This window comes from Mesitornis unicolor, unplaced genomic scaffold (assembly GCF_000695765.1).
Source record: "Mesitornis unicolor isolate BGI_N332 unplaced genomic scaffold, ASM69576v1 scaffold38543, whole genome shotgun sequence".
NCBI classification, from domain to species: Eukaryota; Metazoa; Chordata; class Aves; order Mesitornithiformes; family Mesitornithidae; genus Mesitornis; species Mesitornis unicolor.
Window position 1 is genome coordinate 23,813 of NW_010176012.1, and position 26,019 is coordinate 49,831.

Sequence of the window (26,019 nt, forward strand, 5' to 3'; positions counted from 1 at the left end):
AAATGTAACAAAAAAGTAGGTTTAGCCTCTAGTTAAATTTAAAGAAAAACAAAACAAAACATGAGCATCCTGTGGATACTTTCCAGTTTTATTCTGCTGCCATAACATAGTCTCACACAGAAGAGTTGAAGTGTAACAGATCATGCTCTGCATTCAAATATTTTTATAACATTTAAACAAATTACTCAAAGAAAACATTCCTCAGTTCTTTATTTGCAGGGAATAAATTAAACACAAAAGAAAAAGACATACACATGCTTGAAATAAATTTTAACATAGGTATTAAAAAAAATTTGGGGAACATTAATTAAAGAATGAAGTCTCAGAACCAGCCTGATGTCCTTATACATTTCAAATGAACGCAAATTAAAATGGAACATACTTATTTTATTTACTCCTCAAACTTAAGTGCAGCACACCATCATTTAAGTGCCTTAACACCAAAATAATATACAGATTATTAATAGGCTAGGCCATTGGTAAATTTATCATTTGTTATCCTTTTTTTAATGCTCTTAAGAAGTGTGCAGCAGCTAAAGCCAAATGTGATGGTATTTGTTCATCTCCATCTCTATTCTCTAGAATATAGTATTTATCTAAGTCATAGACAGATTTAAAACTCCAAGTACAAATTAACATGATGGAAGCATATGCCTAAAATCAAGCATGTTCACATAAACTTTGGACTGCAGAAATGGATGCCAAGCTCAACTTTCCAGACAGTTTCTACCTAAAATGTGATGTGTTTTCATGTTGCTTATGAAGCTGACTGAAGTTCTGACCAAGGTCAGCAGAAGCAATCACTGAATATATTATTTTGGACTTATTACAAGCTTTTTCCCCCACCTTCAGAAGCTCCTTTCCTAATTGTTTTGTCATATATGATAAACTGGGAAAGAACCTAGGAACTCAAATATATGCAGCTCAGTCTTTCCTAGTTATGCTAAGTTGGCCTGCAATTTATGAAATTAACAAAGTGCAAATGATTACCTAAAGCAAAATATGATGTCTGATTTTTTTTTTTAACATCAAAGGATTTTTGTCTTGTTTCTTGTAGCCTTTAAATAACAATTTAATACTTGGAAATACTTTAAAACTGTACATACTAGCATTTATGTAGAGGAAAATTATGAACAGTTACACTTTTCTTATTAAACCATATAATTCAGCTTTAAGAAGCAGAACAGAATATATCTCTGAAAAAATCTAGTTATATAAACATCTTCACTTTGTAAATTAGAGATTAAATAAAGGTATTTAACAATATCGTAGCTACTCTAAAACCAAAATGGTAGGTATTTAAAAAGAAGAATTGCATTTATTCAGTAGGATTTTTCTTAAGGTTGCTTGTTGCTTCTTTTTTAAGGACACAGCTTTCTGGAAATAAGCACTGTAACTCAAAAAAAGTTTGCTGTGTCATTCTTAAATTAAAATATTAAAAAAGGATCCTATGCATGAGAATGGGGGGTGGAAAGAATAAGTGCTTACTTTCTTTCCAGAAAATATGAGGTCTACGCAGTGAAGTTATAGGGAAGGTGTGGGGGAAGCGATCTAAAAGGTGATTTAATTTTTTTGTTCATTAATACTGTTTTAGTGGAACAGTATTACAACAGATATCCTGTTTCTGTCTGTCTTACTTCTATTGAAAAATACTTTATTTTCTTCTCTGCTGCATGGAAAAGCTATTAGATAGATGCTTAGCCCTTACTAAATTACTCCCTCAAGTTGTTTTTAATAATAAAAGAAAAAAACAACAACCTTCAAGTCAAAGTGCAAGCCACCTTGTTTCAGCCCTTCATAAAAGTGTTAGTATTTTTCCTCATTCATCTTCACTTATTTTTTAAATATAAAAGCTGAATGATCCACTAAGAACTTACAGTCCTTCACTCCCCACTGTGCACTCATATCAGTAGACGGTTCCTCTACTCAGCCCAAATGAATATGGAAGCTTGTTTTCAAAATAATCACATAGTATTTTTAAGCTGTCCTGTTTCTACATGATGAGAAGCACTAAGCAAATCTAGACTTAGCCTATTATTGTAACAAGATTTTCTTTGAATAAGTAGCAGGGAGAGTATTTCAAAGTTTTTTAAAGTAATGTAAAAGTTACTTTTTCAAGTTTTTATTAGCTACAATAACCTTCCTATGATTGCACTGTAAACTGTTCCAGCTGTCTCATTTAAAGGAACAAACTTGATATTCCAAAGCCCACTTAGTGGAGGCTAAGAAAATGAAAAAATACAGAAAAGGTTATTGACTGCAAGTGGAAAGAATGATAGTTGCGTTCCTTCCTACAATAACTCTAGAATTTGTCTAGGCTATTCAGGCTTTTGGGAGCAAGCATAATCAACCTGAGAAGCACAGTTAGTGGAAAATTCCCATCATCATTACTAACTGCCAGCATTTTTAATGCCGTATGTTAACTTAAGTCTTGTTTTAATCTGACCTTCTGAAGTGAAGGTTTACAATAGCATGACTTGAGTCATATGGAAAAGGACTCAACAGAAGTTCCATTAGTTAAGCAGTGGCCAGGGACTCCAATGTCACTCTTGCTAGTAACACCTTAGCTGGGAAAAAAAAACCAAATATATATATATATATAAAAATAAAATCAGGGCTTAAAAGGGGTTGAGGGGGGCAGAAAGAGGAAAAGGAGGATGAAGATTTTATCTTCAGGTACCATATATACTATTTAAGTACCACTTAGGAGAAAGGCAGCAATAGGAAACTTGGAGATAGTTTTACCCACAGAAAACAATTAAAAATATATCTATAAACACAAAATTTCAGTACTTAAAATGCTGCTATTTTGCTCGCTTCTCGAACCCCACTCAAGTAAGCTCCTGTAACGGTCTGAGGAAAATGCCTATTTGTGGCCTGTATTAAAAAAAAAAGAGTTAATTGTTTCTAAAACTATTAGAAATTTCCATTTATAAGATCAATTTTGTCTTCCTTGAGCATATACCAACATTTTTAAAAGCCATGGGAAACTTCTTAGAAAGAATTTAGGAGGAAATATTTAAGGTTTTAACAACTTCAGAATTTGCAAGCAAGTCAATTAGCAAAATTCGTAGTCTGTTTTACCATTTGCATGTTAGTGGGGCAGGTAAGTTCTGTTCCAGTATCAAATGCATGTGTAGCATCAGCAGCATGCATTTGTTTTATTACCCACAAATCGAGTAACGGAAAGACAATTTGACTAAACACAAAGTGGATTGTATAGTCTTGTCATGTTCTTAATGGTTACACAGTTCATTCCTGACCTGAAATATTTGGCAGACTTTCCACGCTCAATAATATGAATAAAGAAGGTTCTGTGCCAAATTCAAGAAATATAATTAGCATACTTGTGTAACAGAATATTTATATGCTACTTCTAGATTAATAGTGTTGGTTAGCAAAAGATGATCTTTCATAAGAAATAGTTTGCCAATAACCTTATTCAGCAGTAACAAAGATACTTACCTCACCGGCAAAAAATATTTTTCCTTGTATGTCTTCAGCTATAATGTCATACGCTTCACCGCTGCCCCCAGTTTTCACAAAACTATACGCCATCTGGAGCCAAGGGTCTTTGCTCCATTGAGTAACAAAAAACTTCACTGGGTCAGGAACCTCCTGCATAATCAAAATTAAAGTTAGGCACTGCAAAGAAAAGCTGGTAATTGCAAAGCTTTTTCTCACGGTTTCTTGTAATCTTTGGAGTATGTAGCATTAGATACAGAGTAAATCACAATGCAGAATTAAATTCCAACTTCCTTTATTATACTACTAACGACGAAAGTAATTTTGTTCGTTAGACTTATCTGATGTCTGAAACATCACAGCTGCAGTTATGAATGCAACAAATCTGGGTATTGTAAAATACTTTGAGCTACACATGAGGAAAAAAAATCTCAAAATATACAGATACTTTTGCAAACAAATACCAATATCAACATCATTCAACACGTTTGCATGTATAATGTAACCGCTTTTTATCTTGGTAAAGCATTATGCTTTGCTACTTCTAGCTTGTTAAATCTCAAAATGTAATCTTCATTTTGGAGATAAATTTTATTCCAATGGAGAAATGACATTACTTATCTAAGATCAGAAAATGAGCTGGCTTGAAAACTAGGTTCAGGGAGAAAACAAAAACCAGAAGGAGCCTCTGTAGCTAAGCCATGACTAATACTGTGTATTTTTTGTCACACTGCAGCATGCAAATTCCAGACAATTATACCAAAAAGAGCCTGGATAATAATTGTATGAAGGCTTAGTCAACTACAGCTGTGTCTTGCTCTTGAGGACCTTGAAACAAGTAAACATAAGCTACTCCTGGTTGCTTCTTACTCAAGGTATCAACAAACAGACCGTTCCATTCAGGTAGCACACGAGAGACTAAAGCTCAAGCAATCAATGGCTAGCCAAGTATGGTGAGTTTCATGGACATCCCAGAAGATGTTCTGGTACACCTCTTGTCTTTGAAAATCCTGCTTATTGTGGACAGATGACTGAAATTCACAACTGCTTTAAACCATGGAGACAGACATGAAAATCACTATTCTAGGCTGGAGTGGCAACAAAACCAAAGCCTTGTTTGCTACCTCTAAGTTCTCATGAGATCAAAATAGCAGGTATATGGATTTATATTGCACATGGTTCTGGTAACTATAAAGTCACTACCAAAAGTATGTTTTCTATGAAAAGTTGAGCTTTCAGATGCTGAAGTTTTTCCAAGATCATTAGTCCTAACATCTGAACCCTAAGTAAAACTTGAGAGATCACCCATGAACATTAACACAAGCATTGCTTGAGATCTAACTGTTCTGAGTAATTTAACTAAGGCATTACTGTCTATAGAGTGGAATGCAAATAACATTGCTAAGTGGCAGTATTCTGCTTGCCTCAGACTTCTCTGATTTTCCTGTTAGTTTTTATTCTAATGATGAGCTGGGGGAAAGGTAGAAATTTTTATCTAATTTTTTTTTTTTTTTACAGTCAGGATGTAGGGCCTGTGATAGATCATTCTGCCTGTACCTCCATCCCAAGACAGCTTCGGAAGGGCTATTTCTTATTTGAAGAGTAAGAGACTTGTTTGGTTTGGTTGCGGGATATCGTAATTTCAGTTGCTTTAAACATGGCAGGTGGGGAAATCATAATCAAATTTGTCTATCTTAAAGCTTTTATCATGTATTGGAAGGAGTGATGACCAAAGAAAAAAAGTTTTGAAAAAATGACAGCTAAGAAAGAAGTGTATTTCTGTACCTGCCTACAGTACTGATGTTAATTCATTTTCCTTTCTAAAAGTACTTAAAAGGATGACAGTTCATTCATTTTTTTTTCAGTTCATTGCCATTTTCATTTGGACAGATCTAAGATATTTCACTTCACATTATTCACACAAGAGACCAAACACTGTTTTTAGTGTATCTCAAAGGAAGCATTATTCCCTCAAACTGACAAGAAAAGAAGAACAGTTTAAAACATCAAAGGTTTTCCTATATATCATGAAGTAACAGTCGAAAGCTTTACATCTGTTGGCAAGTTAATTCATCTCTTAAGAGAAAAGGCTTCTCTTACCTGCTCCTTAAACAGCTCTCGAAGTACAGTCATACACTGTTGCAATACTTGTTTATCATCTAAATTATTAATGGTTGCCACAGCATCCCCAGTGACCACTGACATTAAAATGCTTTGTTTGCTCTAAAAACAAGACATTAACATATGAGATTATTTGGAAATTATTAGGTTATTAAGTATTTCTTGCAAAGTCCCTTTTAACTGGTGTTGACAAAGAGATTTTCAGCTGCAAAGCAACTGTTGTTCTACAGAAAAGTGGGTTTGATTCCTTAGAATAAAGGGTGCGTATTCTACAGAATTTATGCCCAGATTACTAACACACTCTGATGTCTTGTTCACAGATCTGTGTTACAGTCAGCCCCTTTTACACCTTGCTCAATTAACTGAAAACTTCCTATTCACCTGTTTAAAGGCTACACCAAAAGATTTGATGTTTATAGCGTTACATTTTGTGACAGACGTCTTAAGTGCCAGTTCTGTGCCAAATTCCACCTCAACTAAACTCCAATTTCAAAAGGTAGTAACAAAGAGAATCTATTTAAATACTACTTAGATATGTTTTGGATTAGGTCAATACTAAGTTCTTACCAGCAGATTTTGGGCCAAGAAATGAAAAAATAAATAAAATAAATTTCAAGAAATACTTCACTTCAAGAAATCTGCTACTGTGCAGAAGTTTCAAAGATGAAGCTCCGTTATTTAATGCAATTCTTCTATTACTGAACTTGACAGCTAGCAGAGAATAGCTATCAAGCAAATTAAGAGTTATATCTAGTGTCTCTGGACAGCACCAGCACACTGAACTGCATGTAGAATGAGCCTGAAAGTATTGAAAAGAAAACTTGTTTAAGGAAAGTCATATACAGGTACAGATAGTGTAGTAACAGAGCAGTCTTCACAGGATGGTTTCCTTTTGGAGTAAGCCAAACTGGCCTTTTAATTGCTGCCTCCTTTTAATTAAGGAGGAAGTTCTTTACTGAGAGGGTTGTCAGAAGCTGGAACAGGCTGCCCAGGGAGGTGGTGGAGTCACCATCCCTGGATGTATTTAAAGAGCGGGTAGACGAGGTACTTAAGGATATGGTTTAGGGGGTAGACAGGGACGGTTGGACGTGATGATCTCAGAGGTCTTTTCCAACCGAGCGATTCTGTGTGATTCTGTGTGTGTGCTGCCAGGTAGTAAGGAGCAGCTGTGAAAGCACAAAAAGGTAAGATATAAACATGTAATGTGTCTGCTTGGAACTGGTGGGGAAGAGAAACACAATGTTGATGCACTGGTTTGAGTTTGTTTTGGAATTCATGACTGCAGGACTGACCCTATAAACCTCAGTTTCATAGAAAACCTAGTATTTGTCTCTTCTGCCATTCCACATAGTTTTTCAGGCTTGTGCAAGCCATTAAGTGTTAATAAGCCAGCATGATCTCTTAAACAGGATTTTTAGCTGATTTAAATAAGGGAACATAAGTCCTAACCTGGAAGTTACTTTTTCCCATATTATTAGTTCATCTATAGTCAGGTATTACAGACTTGGTTTTGAGAGATTTGGGAATAAAAACATTAACTTGCTTGTATTTTATTTTGTATTCAAATGTAGGAAAGTATTCTGATTTATTACAGTGAAGTATCAATCAGCTTTTTCTTGATAAATAACACTGCTTCCACTTCTTTTAACAGTTACAGAGGTGGAAGGAAGAAGAAAACTTTCAATTTTTTCAGTAAGTATATTTCAGAAAATACTGCTAGCATATAATACCTCCGGATCCATGTCATAGAAAACACTAAAGAGCCCACGTTGGCTGGAATTGGGTGGAACATGACCAAAAAAATCAGCTCCTTGAATTTTACTGTCCCAAAATCTATAAGGAAACTGCAAGGCAATCTAGAGAGAGAATGAGAGAGAGAGATATGGAATTAAAGCATAAAACCACAAAACTCGCAACTGGATATGGTATATTCTACCATATGGTATATTCTATATTGCTTGTCCACTCAATTAGAGACACCCAGTTCTGCGAGAGGGTCTCACAAACTGCAGATGCACAGACTATCAAATTCTTAGTGGAATTCTCTATAGAAAATGCTCAAGAAATTCGGCAGAATTTTTACAAACCTAACGTAGAACTGTGTGATTAACATTGTTATAATCCTGTTACTGGCATAACTTCTGTTATTGTTTTGTTCTAAGCACACATCTTATTAGGGATCTTTTCAGGAGAGGCTGTCTTTATGCACTGGAAAAGGTAGGAGATTTTACACTGGTCAAATACACAACTGTCAGTTTAGGTCAAAAGGACCTGGAAAAAGCATGTTATTAGAATTTTGGAAAACCCAAGAGTAATAATTACCACAAGTAATACCAAATGCATAATGAATCCTGAGAAATACACGGCAAAAGCAACAGGGACAAAGCAGCCAATGTTTTTATGAAAAGAAAATAAAATACAATCTGAAATGGATTACCTTCTCAATAACTCCTGCTCCCAAACTATTAATGGCTTTAATTTTTTTTTCTGACAGTGGAGGATTAAACTGAAGAGCGTTTTTCTGAAGAAGGGCCAGTGGTACAGTCACTAATACCTGAAAGAAATCATTACAATCACAACAGCAGCAAAAGCTGAATTTAAGCTGAATTTACTCCATTTAAGCTCACAGCATCTTCTTAACTATCTTGGATTATTCTTGTAGGATGTAGCATAATCATAATACTCACCAGACATTTCTAGATTAGTGTCTGGTTTTACTCACTATTAGTGGGAAACACATGCCTTATGTTCAGGTGACAACAGATCCTGCAGTTCACTGGTTTTAAGTTGTAGTCTGTTGAATTGCCTGTATCAGAGTGGCTAACCATGCTGCTAATTTTAATACCTTCTGTAAATTATAGTCAATGCCTCTCAGATTAACAAAACTGTCTTTTTGAAAGGAGAAGTGGTCATTGGTTTTGGTTTGTTCTTCCTTCACAGATCCCTGCTCTTTAAAATACGCTCAGTAACACTGTTGAGGCAAATCCAATCTTTATCAAGATAATGCATTAATTTTAAAAATTACTAGAAGCTAAATTATGCAGTGTGAAGCAGGTGGGGATACAGGGAATAAGGGAGACTGAGAAATATGGGTTGTCAAGTCCTGAATACCAAAGGGAAAAGAACTAACAGGGAAATTCACATGCTAAATGGAGTAAAGCTGAGCAAGGAATGAAACCAGGAAACACAGCTGTCACTTCAAAGGCCAGATAAAAATCTGTTTGCTTCACAAGTGTAGTACTACCTTTCTAGTGCTTAGTTCTTTGGATCAGCTAGTACTCAAAATTCAAGCATGCTCAAAGAAAAACAGGCTCTAGGACATCCAAATACGAGTCACTAGGATATGAGTTTTCATTTTTGAACGGGGAGAAATTGGACTAAATAGCCTTCTGAGGGGAAAAAAAAAGGACATGTAGTGTGGTCAATACTGTTCTTGTGTTCCCTAAAATCCTTCATCTTGAAGCATATTGGGTACCTTTTGTGTTGTCCACACTGTTCCATCTACAGTAGTGACCTGTACTTCTTCACCAGAATAGTCAATACTCTGTACCTATTGAAAGACAAATTGGAGAAGATTATGCTACAAAATCTACATACACAATGCAAATTCAGACAAGAATAGCTAGTATAGCATCAGTCTGCAAACTAGAAATTGAAAAACACAAATTTCCAGAGAAATACTGAAAGAAAAAAAATAGCCTGCATGGAACCTGAAACAAGAAAATCATGATTCTAACATAAGCTCATAATATTTAAGTACAGATAGTTCTCAAAGAGGATTTCCATTAATGCTGAAATTGTCCTCTCTTTTCTTACAGAAAAGACAAAATAATCACAGGCACAGATTTGCCTGGCCCAAAAGAATACAAAGACATGATTAGGTGCTTCAAAGCGGTCCAAGACAGGCACTGCATCAACGTTTTCCAGACTTACTGGAAAATTCAGCCGGATGTCCAGCCCTTCTGCCAACTTGTCAATCACAGTAGAATATCCCACAGTTAGAAGAGTGTGATCTCCAGCAAATTGGGCAAAAAATTCATTGTGGTCCCATGAGCGTGCAGATACCTGTGGACAGAACACAACTGCCTGTCTCCACTGGTGAGGTGACAAGGGTACTAACAAATGTCCCACAGCTTAGAAGAAGCCTCCCTAATTCCCTTCACAATTGGGGGAAAAAAAAGTGTGTCACCAGAATGTATGGCAACGCTGACAAAAGCAAACAACTTATTTACCTAAGGCCACTATTCACGTGAATTGCTGGACTAAGAAATGTCAATATGGGTTGGTCACTAGCAGGTAATTTATAGTTCTGCTTGATAGATAAAATAAGGAAAGTAGTACAAAAATTCAGGGGGATTGGAGTGTATTTATTTGAGTTTTCTGTCTCTAGCAAAGAAATCGGATTTTACAGCCTTAAGACTTCAAATAAAAATGGAAATATTTCCCAACATGAACAGGAAAATAAGATACAAAAAAAATCTCAGTGGAATTTTTTCTGTCACTTTAGAGGTTCTTCCATGATCAATCTTTCAGTGACCTTCTCCCCCCTTCTAACCCTGTGTTCTATGAAGCCCAACCACTTCAGAACACAGCTGCCAAAACTGACCTGAGAGAGATTGCTGCCACAGGCATACTCCAAATTACTGAGATGGAACTGTAGTACTTTTTCTTCCAGTTCACTGAACTGGATACCAGATTCCTGAATAAAGGCTTTATAGATCTCTTGTATTTTTTCTGAGAAAGAAGATGTTTAAAATAAGAATACATCACAATTTGTCAGAAGTCCTACTGCATTTCAATATGCTATTCTCTGGATCACAAGATTTTTCAAGCTTACTGCTGATTTGCACTAAGATGTTTATCTTCTTATAGAAAAAAACCCACAAGATCTTTCCAGTGATAAAATACAACTTTGTTATTTAATCTAAGTTTCCCTAGTAAAATCTTCTTCTTCAACAAGGAAACATACATAGCTTCAGGAAAAAAAAGAGGTTAAAATTATTTCAAAGAAAAAATAAAACTACACTGTGCAACAGCACAACTGGGCTAACCAATTGAGACAGGACAGATATGAATGGTTTAGCTATCACCAATATACAGTTGAAGATATTTCAAGGAAAATACACTTTAGATAATGGAGAATCCTTGCAAATAAATCCTGCTTAATTTTTACAAAAGCTGAGAAACTTGATCCAGAGTTCACTGAAGAACATAGAACATGCTAATTCTGTTTTACAGAATCCACGCTGAAAAGGTCTGGGAGGCAGACATTTCTGAGCAACTTTACTTTTTTTGTTGAATGTGCTTGCATGCTGTAAGTGTGGTGAGAGGCGTTACCAATGGAGATGGGACTATTCTTGCCAGCAGAAAGCTTTGATCAGGCTCTTTTTTAGACAGATTAGTCAAAAAGTATGTGAGTTACAGCTAGCCATGGCCTCCTTCAGCAAGAAGCAAGTCTTTTGAACTGCTACTGCCACTAGTTATACTGAAAAAGCTACCTCATGAAAACAAGATACTACATCAGAAGTTGTAGAGTATTATAGAAGCCTTCAAATTAGGCTTCCTTAAAAGTTACAAGTGACATTTTTGTCTGTGTGTATTCAATAGTCAATCTCCCTTTGTCCTCCGTAGAGACAGGTTATCACTGTTGGATTTAAGGTCAGACGTATAGCCATACACTTCTAAACACGTCCGATGTAAAAGCCCATTTAATATAAAGCTCTGTGAACACAGCCAGCATCTTCACTTTGTGATACATCTCCCACTTACCACCAAGAGGAACATCTTGATGTTGGGTTTTATCTTTTCTCCACTCAGAGACGACATCTAGGATGGCATTGAAATGAAAGTCCATACGTTTATCAATAGTGGGATCTGTTATCCTTCCACCTTCCTGGATCAAGTCACATTTCTCCCCTAGTTTGTGCATTTTAATGCCAAGCTTAAGAAAAAGACATTTTATTGCTCTTTAAGTATGGAAAAACTACAGTGCCTAGCCTGCTCAAAGTTATTTAAAGTAAGGTGAATCCCTCAGATTTAAGTGATGCCACTTAAAAAACATCCATAACTTTAAACAGTTTAGTCAGATTAACTCAAACTCTCGTTCTGCTAAAGCAACCAACAATCCTATCTGTTTACTGTCCACAAATCGTTTTTACACACTCTTCAATTCTTTTCTTTATTGGGGGTTCCCGGAAACTTCATCTCCAACTTTCCTATCATCCCAGGAGCTGGTACAGAGATGTTTGGTCTGGTAATCAAACATGATGAACCAGTCTCCTTCATTTCTACCTCACCTTGTTCTCTAAATCGCCATTACAATCTTTTCTACAACTTTCTGGTGCTTGATGCCCACACAGTTCATTGGATTCAGGAACTGACAAGATGTTGCTTGTCAGTTACCACCAATTTTATTAACAAGCAAGCAAATAAAAAAAATATCTGGAATTAAACCTAGTATCTTGCTCTGCTCATCCAACTTGCAGCGAATACACAACAGAGCTAAATCAGAATAAAGCCATTTTTACGTTCTACAAAGTCAGTCCAGAGAAAAACAGCACAAATAGAGTGCTAACTTCTTCCTAGGGCCTTGTAACTTAGGGTGCGCTCCAGTGTTTTGCACATATCCTCACATCTCTCTGGGCTCCTGGTCACCACTGCAGATCTCTTCTCAAGATACAGTTGTACTTTGAATGAAAGATGGCATCAAATGACCACAAAGGGATGGGCAGCCAAGGTGTATTCAGAAGTCATTGCTCCTCACCTCATAACTAAAACACGATTCAACAAGAAAACAACAAAAAACCAAACTCCTCATGACACTAGAGCACTGAACAGTTAAAATAGCATGGGCTGGATTTGCATGCCTCTCTGAACAGAATCCATACACAGGTTCCACTTGGAGAAATTCGGCTTCCTGCACAAAAAACCCCTCAAACCAAAACACTACCACCAACAAAAACTGAACTGCAGTGTGTTTGCATCAGTAGTTGTTAGATATATTCATCTTAACTTTTGTGATACTGAAATAGAAATACAGAGGCTGAGCAAAGGCAAGTCCTTCGTAGAAGTATGTATTACGAAAACATAGCAATAGCCTCCCACAGTAAAGCCCTACTCGGCTCTAAGGAAGACTGATGGGGACCTTTTACATTACTATCTCCAGAAAAGTGGGAAAAAAGTGGTTTCTTCTGGTTCTGAAGCTGGAGCTGCCTTGTTTTTCTTTATATAAAGTGCCCCAAACCATTCTATAGCCCTTCTCTGTCACGAAGTGTTATATAAAGATATAATAGCAACGAGGAGTTTACTTAGAGCGCAGAACAGGTTTTTTTAATGAAAAAGGGCTCCCACCCTTACCCAGCCACCCAAACCAGGCTTTAATGAGAGCTTTTCACTAGTGATAATGACCACTGCAGGGAACCCACTTGCTCACACATTAGTGCCATTGGGTTGTTGACACATCCATTGACAATTTGTGCACCTCTTCCAACAGTGACTCCTTGGAATGTCGTATCGTCCCATACTCGGCCACCAATTCTGTCTTTAGCTTCTAAGACAATGACCTATGACACAATGCAGCTTAGTAAATTGTAAGATTCAACTACATTAAACATATCTGCTCAACTCCAGAGCGAAAGAGAAAACAAAACACAAAAAAAACCCCCAAGCAATCCAGCAGTGCTAATAATCTTAACACTTTATTTTTGTATGTGGATATAGTTCATTTATGCATTTAAATAATCTTTTAAAGATTACCCTTTCCAATATACACATATAAAATAACTCACTTTAAGAAACAACCCTAACAAAAAATAAGGTTTCTTTTTAGAAGAGCTAAAGCCCTATTAAGTCCAGTAAAGTGCACCAACGAAGGAAAATTTCATCTCATTTAAACAGCCATCATCATTATTGTCCCATTATTTGGACATGAATATCCATGTCTCCCCTGTCCTCACAGCTCAAGCCTTTGTAGAATATTCACCACATGCTTTATTGAATTTTAGATAAAAATAAACATTTTTAAACAGCAGATTTACTCAGTAAACCCCTAGAATTTACAAATTAATTAGCATGCCCTACAGAAATGTTTGTAATAAGTTTTTTTTTTATTTTGATAAAGAACACTTTCAAAGCAGAGGAATTCTGATTTTTTAAGTAATGTAATCTAAGGTTCCTTACCTTAATTCCAAAGTTGTGCAGTTGTCGGGCTGCTGCCAATCCTGCTGCACCAGCCCCAACAATAATGACAGATTTCTAAAAAATAATAAACCATAATAATAAAATGGTTAGAACTAAAAGAGAAATTATCATTGCACACTTACCTTTCTTCTTTCTACAGTTAAAAATACCTCTACATTTCAGGAGTCTAGGCTCTCTTGTCCTCTAAATTAATCAGTGATAACTTTTAAAGATAATAGTGCATTAAATATAGAGAAAAGATCAAATGTAGCTTTGAAAATAGTTACAATTTTTAAGGACTTTAAAAGCAGATGTCTCAACTTCTTTTAATGGAAACAGCTGAAGTTTTCAGTCAAGTAATAAAGTCTTGCTGAAGTTATCAGACAAGAAACATAGTTTCCATAACCATTGAAGGCAGGTGAGAACCATGTAAAAAACATGCAATATGTTTGCTTTTAAATGTAATTTTTACATAAACGGTTGGAATGATAGGTAATGAGCAAAAATTCTGGACCAAAAAATGCCATGTACATGTATAAATCTACAGGTGCCATGTAGATTTATAGCACTAATATTGTAGGGATTACTACAGCAACTTACATTGTGGTATTCTTTAGGAAGAAGATAGTGGTCAGGACTGACTGATAAAATCCCTGTATTAATTAGCCCTTTCCTTGTCATAAAATTAAGTATCCTCTCCATTTCCTGTACACAGCGAATACGCACAAGCCCACGAACAATGATGTGATGGATACATTTCTGAGGGGTAAGAGCCTCCTGCAAAGGAGAAACAAAAGAAAGTGTTGATTTTCTAATATTCAATATTTTCATGTGTTTGCATCATATTTAAACTGTAAACCAGGCGGTTAAAATTAATAATGTATCACACTTCTGAGAGCCTTTCAAAAGCAAGTTTTGTGGAAGCTTCATGCTAGCCAGCTTTACATACCAAGGTAACAACTTACTAAGCTAGATTAACATGAAATAAAAGCAAATGAGTCTACAAGATACTTGCAGACTCCATGGTGTGCTCCATCAGTACAGGAACGGTATTGAAATACATCCCTGATTGCAAAATGAATCTCCCTGGTGGCAATGTTCACAGTGACATTCCAGTAAAATCCATTCCAATGTGGTATTCCAAATAAAAAATAGATTAGCATAAAAAACCTTCAAATAGATACAGACATCAGTATCTGAAAACACCAGTATGTGAAATTCCAGCAATTCCATTGAAGGCAGTGTCACAGAGTTAGCAGAAGTAAAAAGACAATCATTTCCCTGTCCAACAGTCATATGAAAAGAAAATATAAAGCACCCACTAACACTGTTTATATATGTTGAAGCATCCCTTTAAAAATTAATAGCTGGGCAGACTCAGTAGAGTTTTAATAGTTTTAAAACTTTTGTATGTCATTGCAAAAGAAGCTCCTAGGCATTAAAACAAAACAAAACAAAACAGAAAAAACCAAATCAACAGCCCCCCAAACAAAAAACAAAAGAAACCCAGAACCACGACCAGCCAGTCTTAGAATGGCTCTTCAGAAGAATGGGAGCAATTTTTCTGGTGCATAAGGAGACATCTAAGAAGAGAGTCCAAAAAAGTAGCTATTATTCGTCAACAAACAGATTAACTATTAGCATCTCTTACCTTGCAGTTTGTGTACCACAGAGCCAAAATCAGGTTTCTCAAAGCCAAGTACATGGTAGGGTCTCGGGAATATTCTGGGAACTCATAGAGCTCATCCAGTTCCATGACATCTGGCCTCACACAAAGTGCTTTCCCACATTCATTGGGCTGGTAAAATGGCTGGAAATACTTGTTCATGCCTGCAACTGAATAAAGACACAGCAAGAACCGTCATATTCCATCCTATCTTTATCACATCCTTTTTCCCTCTAAAATGCTCCATTGACCTCACACAAATAAACAAGTAACGAAGCTTTCCAGCCTCTAGCCACCTTCTGAATTATTTCATTTATATTGCTTTCCCTTCTCCTACCCTCTAGGCTGTGCAGTATTAGTTATTGTCCTGCTACTTGATGGGTACATTTTGGACCTATCAGAACTTCAGTTTTCTCAAAGAAATAGTTTGTGTCCTCGGATGCCATGATGAGTCCAACAAGGAACAGGATCTAAACTCAGATCTAAGGTTTAGCATCGTTGTACAGGTTCATGCAGTGCTCTCAACTCAATTTCATCTTCAACTCTCAATACTGCCCAGAGTGGGTAGTAACTAAAAGTAATCATCTTTCATGTGCAGTATTGGTAGCTCTGTGTAATCAAGTTTTCTGTTTGTTAAGCAGATAAACATCAGTTGAATAGATGAACAGATTTATTTTCAGCACCTAAGGAGAGCAAAGCCTGCTAAGACAACACAGAAGCTGAACTTGCCTCAAATCAGTCTCTCTGAGATGACTACAAGAATCCTGAATTACCCTTCTCCACACCTGACCTGTTCTGCAGATCCGCACTCCCAGGCTGTAAATCTCACAGCTGTCATTAGCAAAAAAATTAATCTAAACAGAATTTGAGTGCCTTAAGAAATCAAATCATTTTCTACAAAGCCCCAAAGGTCCACAATATCAAATACAGCAGAATCATGTTTTATTTTGATAAATCTTCATTTCCTTAAGAACACAAACAATTTTTAAGTACTCGCATGTTAATTTCCCATTTCTATAAACAATGATAGGTGGTAATCAAAAAGCCTTTGCTGTGCTTACTCCCTAAAGAAATGCCATACGGAATGTATTACCTTTATCTCACGAACAAGCAAATTGCATCAAAGAAGTACAGAGGTAGTCACACAGAGAGTGTGTATTAGTGCTGAGAACAGAACCAGTATTTCTGAACCAGGAGCATTATGTTCCTCACAAACTGAGTTATAAGACAGAATTTATCACACCTATTTAAGCAACAGAGCCCTGCAGATGGCCCTTACCAGTCAAATTAGGCACGCTCTTTAAGTGCTCTAACTTCACAAGGTTGGATTCACCAGGTAACCGATTAGTGCTGGTACAGGATGGACTCATGCCCACGCAGTCTGGATAATATGCAGCTAGAAAGGGAGCTGCCACACTGTCTTTCAGCAAAGGAGGGAGTATGAGCATGGAGTACCACCAATGGTCTGAAACTTCAGCCACTCTCTGGCCAAGCGGAGAAGTGAAGGAAAGAGGGGAGAAGAGAACACGTCAGTACTTTGAAAATGTAGGAAAATGAACCAGTCCCCTCCCTCCCTCCAAAACTGAGACCAAAAAAGCACTAGAAGTACCAATCTCAGAATTGCAAGTCATAAAGACATTTTCTCTCCCTCTTTCCCCTTCCTCAGCCTGACACAGAAAACCTGTAGCATTAATCTCTTCCTCAGAAATGGAGGTGAAACTTCACAAACTCCACACCCACGTGGAAAGCAAAGAGATGAGGCATGCCATGACAGCACATCTATGTCTTATCAGGCCCTTTATAAAACATGTACAGTCATTTATGTATCCAGAAATCTGAACTTAGAAAAGCCTATGCTAACTGATCAATTTAATTTAATTTTGCTATCTCCATCAAAGACCTTCTAAAACCGTAACAAATGCTAACATTCAGCCTTAATTTACAAATCGAACATGCATTAAGGAAACAAAACCACAAAGCTTCCACAAGAGCCAACAATAAGCTTGAATATGTTTTCTGTGATACAGGTACCTCAGGTACGCTTGTCAACATTGACTTATTGAACATCAGATCATACTAAATCCAAAATGCAGGATTACATGATCATAAACCCATTGAAACACCAACAAATACCAAGTCTAGTTTTGTATTATGAGGGAAATGAGAGACAAAACATGTTTTGATTTTCTCTCGCAGTCTTCAAAAAGAGGAGACTAGCTTGACTAAAGATAGAAATCACAGGGAAATTTTAGGATGGGGAATCTTATTTGAAAGCTGGCAACTGTTTTGCCCCATCAAAAGTGAGAATTAGGAGTAAACCTTGAATCACAGACCACAACTCAACGACACCACAAACCACTTGGAAGCTGATCGGAATGGTAAGGAAAAACAGGAAAAAAGATGAGAGAGTAGAAAGCCTGAGGCTCTGTTGCAAATACTGTCTGACAGTTTCCCGAGCAAAATGCATAAATACCACCATAACTGGCCAAAGGACCAAGAAAAGGAAAGAAATATACTGTGCTTTAAGATTGCTTTCGTATTCTAAGACAAATTAGGAACAGCCACTACTCACCAAGTCCTCAGGCATGGAACACTGGTCTGAGCCCTCCGTCTGAAAGAAAAATGAATGGTATTAGAGCTATTCTTAAGCTGTACAACAAAAATTAAATATAAACCAAAGTAATTTGTGTATGGTATAGTTCTTCAAACTTAAAAAAACCAACCAAACAAACAAAAATGTGTTAGCATTAGTCTTCTGAAGCAGAGATGACCATGTTGGTAAAAAAACCCCCAAACAGTAAAGAAATGCATAGTTGAAAAACACAACACCCTATAAAGCAAAAACACCCCAGAAAATGTTTCTCATTTGTTACTTTCTACTGATCAGACATTAAAATATACATTCTATTTCATGAAATGGAGTGGAACACAGACAGAAACAAGTGAAGAAAAAAAAGAAAAGGGGAATTTTATAGAAGAATTCTGGAAAGATGCTACATTTTCCAGAGAGACTCTTCCAGTCTAGACTATAAAAAAGTTTCTCATTTATTTTAAGAGTATCTTTATCCAAAAGTTTCAAGATCAAGTGCTGACCCTTCCAATTTTCATATGGTCAGTATTTTCATGTTATGTTTTTAACGATATAGATTCTATGGCACTATAAGGACTCTTTCAAATTTTAGGAGTTATTTCTTGCCAAAGCTGAAAGTTTCCATGTCCCATTACAGACTCGCTAAAAATTAATAAAAGCTCATTGAGCTTTTTAAATGCTTTCATTAATAATTAAGTATGGCTGAACAAAACCAAAATAAACGTTTTGGTGTATGTCTAGTTTGTACATGCTGATAATCTTTCCATAGCTTCAGAATTAAGGATTTTACAATTGACTGTGCAAAGATATTCCAGATACTTCTTTCTTGGCATCTCCATTTGGGAAACAGAAAGTCCAAGCATCATGTAGGCCTGTCACCGTGCTGCTCTCCAGGCCATCAGACAAGCATTTTGACATCAGAATCATTAAGCAGCAAAGAAGAAGAAAACAAGAAATATCAACTTGTTGATAGTTTCAGTATGAGCAAAACCCTTGTGTGTTACCTTGGTGGAATTGTTCAGTTTCATACCACATCTGTAAGTTTTTGCTATTTGTGGTGTCAGCTGGATTTCCTTTGTCAGCTGACGCCATTTACCACAGTCTGGCTTTGTGCACTGCACCTACAAGTCAAAAAACAAACATGTTTTTGCTTGTCGCTGCCTGATTACAGATAAGACTAATGAAGCATAACTAACCAATTAGAAAGCAGGGAGATGTGAGGAAGTTGTCAAAAATTGTTACATTTGTTCTCATGTAATCCTCGGGTCATACCGAAGACATCTGGTGTACAAAAACTGTGTACCCATCTCCTGTAAGACTGAATTTCTCCACAGAACCTAACTCCAAAGTTAATTCAACACCCAGTTATGGTCTGCAGTGGGTCCTGCAAGCATTACTGCAAAAATACATTGTTCACCACTTCAAGAACAACAAAAATCCACCACCAGCACCACCACCAGACTTCCTTCCATTCCAGCCTCTCTTCTTCTGCTCTCTTTACCAGGGAAATACAAAATCTTTTTTGGAAGTCTTTCACACTTGTACTTTCCTATAGCTGGCACAATCCCTTTTCTCCCATCAAGTCTTACTCTACCTCATCATCCCACATCTTAGCTGCTACTTCCCTGAAAAGCAACAAAAGGGTGCTCTTTCTGAGGTGTAGAGAAGGTCTCCAACAGTGGAGGAGCTGATCAGAATTACTATCTTCAGCTTTTCCACAGTGCTCTTAATACTAGAAAACCCCCACAAAAACTCAGCTGACCTGCTGCTTGAACATACAGTATCAGAAACTCACATCAGAACGTCACACTGAAATATACCCTATTAAATAAATCACCCTCCATCTTACCCAGTAAGGAAGCTGTTGATCAGCCATGAAGGCTTTTGGACTGGGCTCACTTTTACCATTACTTGTCCAAATCCTTTTCCAGGCAGTATATTTCTCATAACCATCTTTATGGCTAGGAAGAAAGAGAAAACAGCAAGCAGTTAGAAAATTTAACATCTAGTTCATTTCAAGCAACAGCAGCTATTCTAAAATTAAACATTTTATGTAAGGACAGAGAAATAAGGCTGTAGAGAGTCCTACATTTTTCCTATTAAAAAAAGGAGAAAGTCATGGTTCTTACGATAGCAATAACCTGCATCCTGACTGCTGTGTCCTCTTGATCATGAGCACCTTTCCCAGTATCTAAGGCTCAGAGTGAGTCACAGGTACTGCTGAGTGTGTAAGAACCCAAAAGTCTTAGTAGAGCTGGACTCAACTCCCACTCATATGGGAAGGAGCTTGGAGCTGAAAGCCCTCTGTGAGCCTGACCAGAGTCTTCACAGTCATGGAACCACAGAGTTAAATCTACTCCCTGTTTTGACCTTACAGAGAGGCAAGGTCTCCTGAACTCACATTGTAAAGTTAATTTGCTTTACAAAGGAAAATAGATTTACTTAAAACTGTTCTCATCATTTAAATTTCTCTGATGCTGTTTTAAAAAATTACAAAAAGCTTCAGTGTAATGGTACACACAACACAGCCTGTCTGAAGCAACCAGTTCTGTTCACACTGCTATGTTTAAGTTTATGGGTAGTCCATACACCACCTGCAGTTTTAGCACCAATATACAGGCCTAACTTTGAATAAAGCAAGCACAGAGGAGAAGTCTTTGTATTATATTTAAGTACATGATGTTTCAACAGTTGAAACATCTGCCAAATTTTAACAAGCATTGAAAAGGCACAACCTTGATTGGCAAATCTACCTTCGGTAATAGTGGTCAAAGCATTCATTGCAGAAGTGTTCCCCACAGGAAAGATGATACCATCTAGACGTATACCCATTTTTAGCACATCTGTAATGGAGGAGACATAAAAATAGTTTTATGATACATTTAGGAAAAAAAAATAATTAAAAAAACAAAAAATCCCTCTGTTGACAGTAGCACATTCTAGAACATGAACAAAATATGCAGAATAAGCCAGGGCTTTATGTTACATTCATGAAGGCTGACTTGCACAAGGCACTACAGTCATACCAATAACAATAAGATCATTTCAATTGTCTCAAACGTTTCCAGTTTCCAAACTAAGCAACACCAGATGCAAAGGAGGCAAAATGTACACAATGTGCAGTTTTATGGATGGTCTGGCTTCCAGCAATCTCCCGCTAACAATAGTCAACTGAGCCTGTCTTTAGTACCCTTTAAGCAGACGTTTCCTGAACATGAAATACGCTTGCTTTTACAATATGTGCTGTGACACACGAAGCGTTTTGCAAATGTGTAAGAAGACAAAGTCCCTCTCCACAGGAACTTACAGTTCCTTTGCTTTGTTCTATTTTATCCTGGTATTAGTGCAGGGGCGGGAGGGATCATTTAAATTAGCATTTTTCATGTATGTGTAATCAATTGATTCATAAATCATTACAAGATCCCATCCCCAGAACAACTGACAAAACTATAAAGGCAAATCTGAACACAAAACAGATGTTGCCTATTTTTCTCACATGACTGAGCTGGCTGCGATTTTAACCCAATGAGAGAAGACCCTGAGGAAGCAGTTAGACATTCTGGGCATTTATTCGTTATTAGTCTCAGAAAGAAATATCCATTGCAAAGATTATATTCATCAGACAAAGCAATTGCTCTTCACTTAGAAAACTCTCATTAAACTCAATGAAATGGTTCGAGATAACTGCACAAGGCAAAAAGCACGAGGTAAAAAGCAGTGACCTAAGCTACTAACTGAAATAGCTACCCATGAAATTATCTCATCTCAAATAAATAATGTTAAAAGTATGTACTCAGGGGGTGGGAGGGGTGGAAATCAAAATATTACATTAACAATTCAAAAAGCTGCCTAAGCAGTATCTATTGTTTCCTCAGTAAAAAATGTAATATCACCAATGCTGATCTCTCAGGTGCTCATTTCCCCTACAAGTCTCTATGCAACTGCCAGTATAACTTGGGTTATGACAATATCCAGAATACACTGACCTGCAACCAAAGACCAAGCCATACAGATAACTAAATGAAGCACTGAATTATTTTTAGCACTGGAAAATAAATTAAAAAGGGAAGTTTTTCTCAATTAACCAGGGAAGGAAGAATGCTATGTAATTACAGTCCGCCTACTGCATAATGAGGTCTAACACGTTGCTTATTAGAGATACACCTTGTCAGTACTGTGTGTTCAGTACCACCAGGGTCAGAGCGCAAAAGGACTTGTGCAAGTACATAGAAAGCCGTGAACTTTGACAGAGTTCAAATAAGTACAACTGTCTTCCAAGACCTAAAATTTAAATGTCAGAATCTCACCTCGGACTCCAAAGCATTGCAATGAAAGAGTGATAAAGACTTTTCTGCAGTAAATGACAGTTTCGCTTTCCATCTTGAAAGCAAGTTTAGCTTCCTCAGATTACACTAATACGCTCTCAGTTTCACAGAAGCAAGGCATGTTCCAGAAGACACCATTAATAACATAAGCAAGCGTATTCTAAAGATATTCTATATCTGAATTAGCAACTTGCACGGTAGAAAGTTATCCACAACAGGAATAACTTGTGACACTTTCCTGGCATCTTAAGACTTATATGAGTACCTTTCAATTCTCTCTCTACATTTAGAAACAAAGTGATTTTTCAGAATATAGCTAGGATCCTAAACTTCAGCTGCAAGTTTAGAAGAGTCTATGGAAAACGCAAATAAAAGAAACAAACCTTTCAGCTGCACTGGCAAAGCAAACGGGACATGTCGCAGTGCATCCAGCTTTTTCACACTTTCTGTATTTCTTCTCTGACGCTTCATCATCATCATCTGCTGCTTCGGCCGCTTTCTTCTTCACCTAACAAAGAATAGCTGAAATCTGACCAGAAATGACACAAATGCATCTTCTACAAAATGCCATTCAGACAATTTTGCAGCTTGTGAGTAGAATCAAATGGTTAAATTGGTACTAATGAAAATTTTTGTGTCCATTGTGAAATAGCTGCAGCATGAAACAGCTGTCAAACTAGGTCAGTTTTTCTAAAAAAAAAAAATCCAGTAAGGCTGGAAATATCATTTAAAGCTAAAAATGTCTTGCCTTAGTCTAACTGATGCCATTAAAGAAATTACAAGCAAAGCTTCCCATTTAAATCGTATTTTAAGCTCCATCACATGCTAATGAGTCAAGCCTCACACGTTCATTCTATTTCTCCTTCAGAAAATCTCTTCTTCACATACTTACTGATATTAATTAGTGGCAATCTTATCTGCACCTCAAATAAAATAATAGGGTAGGCTCAGGGCTCTTTTCGGACTCCAGATACAAAGTGGTATACCAAATGTCTCTTCTGGGCCTCGACGGTATGGTGCATTGTGTTGTTTTAGGCCTCCGTCTGGAGGGGCAGACAGCTTTGTCTGGCTGTACAGAAATCTGTGATTGTATTTTTAACACAGCAAGTATTTACTGATTATATTGCGCGTTTCTCATTTCTGAATACCGTTCACAAATGAGACACTTTGCCTACTTTTTCACAGGATTAACTCATTCTCCCTCTCTCAGGATAAGTACTCTAGGTCCTAACTTATCCACAATTAAGCCTGTTTTCTTTATAGAAAATAAAAAACATCCCACAATACAAACCCACGTGCTTTTAAATTATTATAAATACCTGTCTTCCAGAACTCCTCAGAGGAAGGTTGTCTGGAGACTGGTCTGAAGAACATGCCTTTTTCTTCGTTCGTACCCTTCCAGTTGACATTGTATTATTAGATCTGCAAAAAAAGGTAGGCAGTAGTAGGAAAAAAAATTAAATTGCTTGACTTTGCAGAGCTGTATAACCACTTGGGCAGTACAGCCACTACTAAGACGACTTTTGTCAGCGTTACCTAGGTAAGGCTCTAATTAATTCAGAAGGAAATTGACAATGAGGCATTACGGGAAAGGAACAATACTACTATTTTAAACTAAATTCGGAGTTAAGATTAGATCCTTGAGTACATCTTGACAGGCTGTTCCAGATCAGCATACCCTGGATTTCAATAATCTGATTTGCATTACGTGAAGACCTGGAATGGAATTTGGGTTGGCAAAGTGAATAGACATCAGCTCATACTGCAAGCATTGAAATACCACTCTGAGTAGTGCTTGTCCAGCTAACTACTGATTTATTGGTAGCAAGAGATTTGCAGTGTAAAGCACTTTTCCAAACAGTGTACTGAAAAGACGTTTAATAGCAGGCGAACAACTGGTTCCAAGACTTGCACACTCTCCTATGAAAGACCATCAGAATTTAAAGCCTAAACCACAGCTGCACTGCAATTACAGATGATCAGAATATTACAAACTCTGTTGTTAACTATACTATAGGAGAAAATAAAAGGTTTACACCCCAAGAAAGCTCTATTGCTATTTGACTGCATTGGTGGGAACATGGCAAAGACCACAGTTAATACTGTAAGCTGGAAAGCATGGAGCGTGAGAAAGTATGCCGCAGAAATATGAAAGCATATTTTAAACGGTATTATCAAAGGCATTCTTTTCACAGGGAATAAAACACAACTAAAGAGAGCCTAGAGGAAAAATTAAATCTAAATGTGCCCCACCACATACAGAAAAGTGGAATATTATCTTGCAATAGAGATCATTTTGTAATTTTACATATATATATTTTAATATATTTGAGGCTTCTCAATTCTCTCTTTTCCAGGCTGCATCTTCCTTGTTCAAGCTGACAGTAATGGACTTGTAGCAGTAGCTTTGTGCAGGAATTCTGCTACAAGTAAAGGTAACAGGAGGAGAAAACGGGCATTTTTACAAAGTTTCAAATCAAGCTGATGCAAATCAAGTAAACTGGTGCCTCATTCTCCTCTCAAAATAGAAAAAATTGATTTGGGAAGGGAAGGGAAATCACATGGCAACATCCACGTAAGTGAAAAATCAAATACAAATAATAACTTCCTTTTTTTGTATGTACTCCCCCCTGAACTATAACTAATTAGAAGGAGGAATAAAAGAATTAAGTCAATTTTTACTACCTGGAAAAAAAAACCATCACTTCACCATAACTTACCACTGTATGGGGGTGGATGAGGTTGGAGAGTAGAGAAAGGAAAACCAACCAGTTCATTTACATGACGTTTCCCTAAACTCCTGCGTAACAACCCAGGAAATGGTGGCTTCCCCCCCTCCCTATGGAGCTTTCCTTCTGGATCAGTGGCACAACAGTATCTCTCTGTATGCTAGATAATCGTCCTTACGTGCTGTTGCCTTTACAGTCAAGTGGCTACAAACTACCTTCGCGCTGAGCAAGCAAGGCACCAGGCAACTCATTTTGGCCACAACCAGGTGCTCACAGCAGCTACTGCTGCTGCCAGGTCTTTTACCCCAGAAGGTAAAAGGACGCGCAGCTGTTTCAATGCATATATGGAGTTAGAAAAAGAAAAGGTGGTGGTTATAATTTGCTAAGAAGTTTGGTAAAAATATTTAAGGTTCAGAGAGGCCTCCCGTTTTGAAAGGCTGAGGCCAGCCATACGTATTTTTGCTGTAAGCAAAAAGCTGGGAGGGGGGAAGGAGGAGGTGGGGAGAGAAAGAGAAATCAGCTTATGCATATAACTGGAAGCAAGACCATTGCTTCCAGTTGTATGCCACTTTGTTCCCACTCTCCTTCCCAAAACAAAAAACAACCCCCCCAAAAACCCACAAATTTTTAAGGAACAAGCAAACATCGCTTACTTTACTAAGCTTTACGTGACTCTGCATCCTATAAACATTATCTAATTGGCAGAGAAAATAAGCCCTTTAGAAGGAGAGCAAGTGAGATGCGCTACATGCTGTCACCTTCTGTAACATCTCATCCCTCTGTAACGCGTGGCCTACATGGGAAACCTCTGTGGGGTTCACCTGTACAGTTGACAGCAAGTTTGTCTTTGAGAGGAAAAGAAAACAAACAAAAAAAAACCAACCCCAAAAAACCCCGAAACCACAGACACACAGAGGAAGCGAGAGCAACCTGATAAACAAGGGG

General features: G+C 37.1%; 1 protein-coding gene across 2 annotated transcripts; it reads right to left on the reverse strand.

Annotated features, from left to right (window-relative positions):
* Window positions 1–2,793: 2,793 nt before the first annotated feature.
* KDM1B (lysine (K)-specific demethylase 1B) lies at window positions 2,794–23,754 on the reverse strand. Of its 2 annotated transcripts, XM_010181631.1 has the most exons (20): window positions 23,665–23,754; window positions 22,729–22,853; window positions 20,774–20,863; window positions 19,870–19,981; window positions 19,025–19,141; window positions 18,003–18,041; window positions 16,710–16,914; window positions 15,416–15,600; window positions 14,365–14,541; window positions 13,765–13,839; window positions 13,011–13,148; window positions 11,356–11,527; window positions 10,193–10,320; window positions 9,520–9,651; window positions 9,062–9,136; window positions 8,024–8,140; window positions 7,317–7,442; window positions 5,566–5,688; window positions 3,466–3,618; window positions 2,794–2,877 (listed from the first exon to the last, which is right to left on the reverse strand). In XM_010181631.1, the coding sequence occupies exons 1-20, from the start codon at window positions 23,752–23,754 to the stop codon at window positions 2,794–2,796; spliced, it is 2,463 nt and encodes an 820-aa protein (XP_010179933.1). The 2 variants fall into 2 exon arrangements, with proteins under 2 accessions (XP_010179933.1, XP_010179934.1); XM_010181632.1 differs by lacking the exons at window positions 10,193–10,320; window positions 11,356–11,527; window positions 15,416–15,600; window positions 16,710–16,914.
* Window positions 23,755–26,019: the final 2,265 nt, after the last annotated feature.

Coding starts and splice junctions, on each gene's coding strand:
- KDM1B (XM_010181631.1), bottom strand. CDS start 23,754: ATGTCAACTGGAAGGGTACGAACGAAGAAAAAGGCATGTTCTTCAGAC. Junction 9,652..10,192: donor GTGGCAGCAATCTCTCTCAG/GTCAGTTTTGGC, acceptor TTCTGTCCACAG/GTATCTGCACGCTCATGGGA. Junction 8,141..9,061: donor CAGTGTGGACAACACAAAAG/GTACCCAATATG, acceptor GATTTCTTTCAG/GTATTAGTGACTGTACCACT.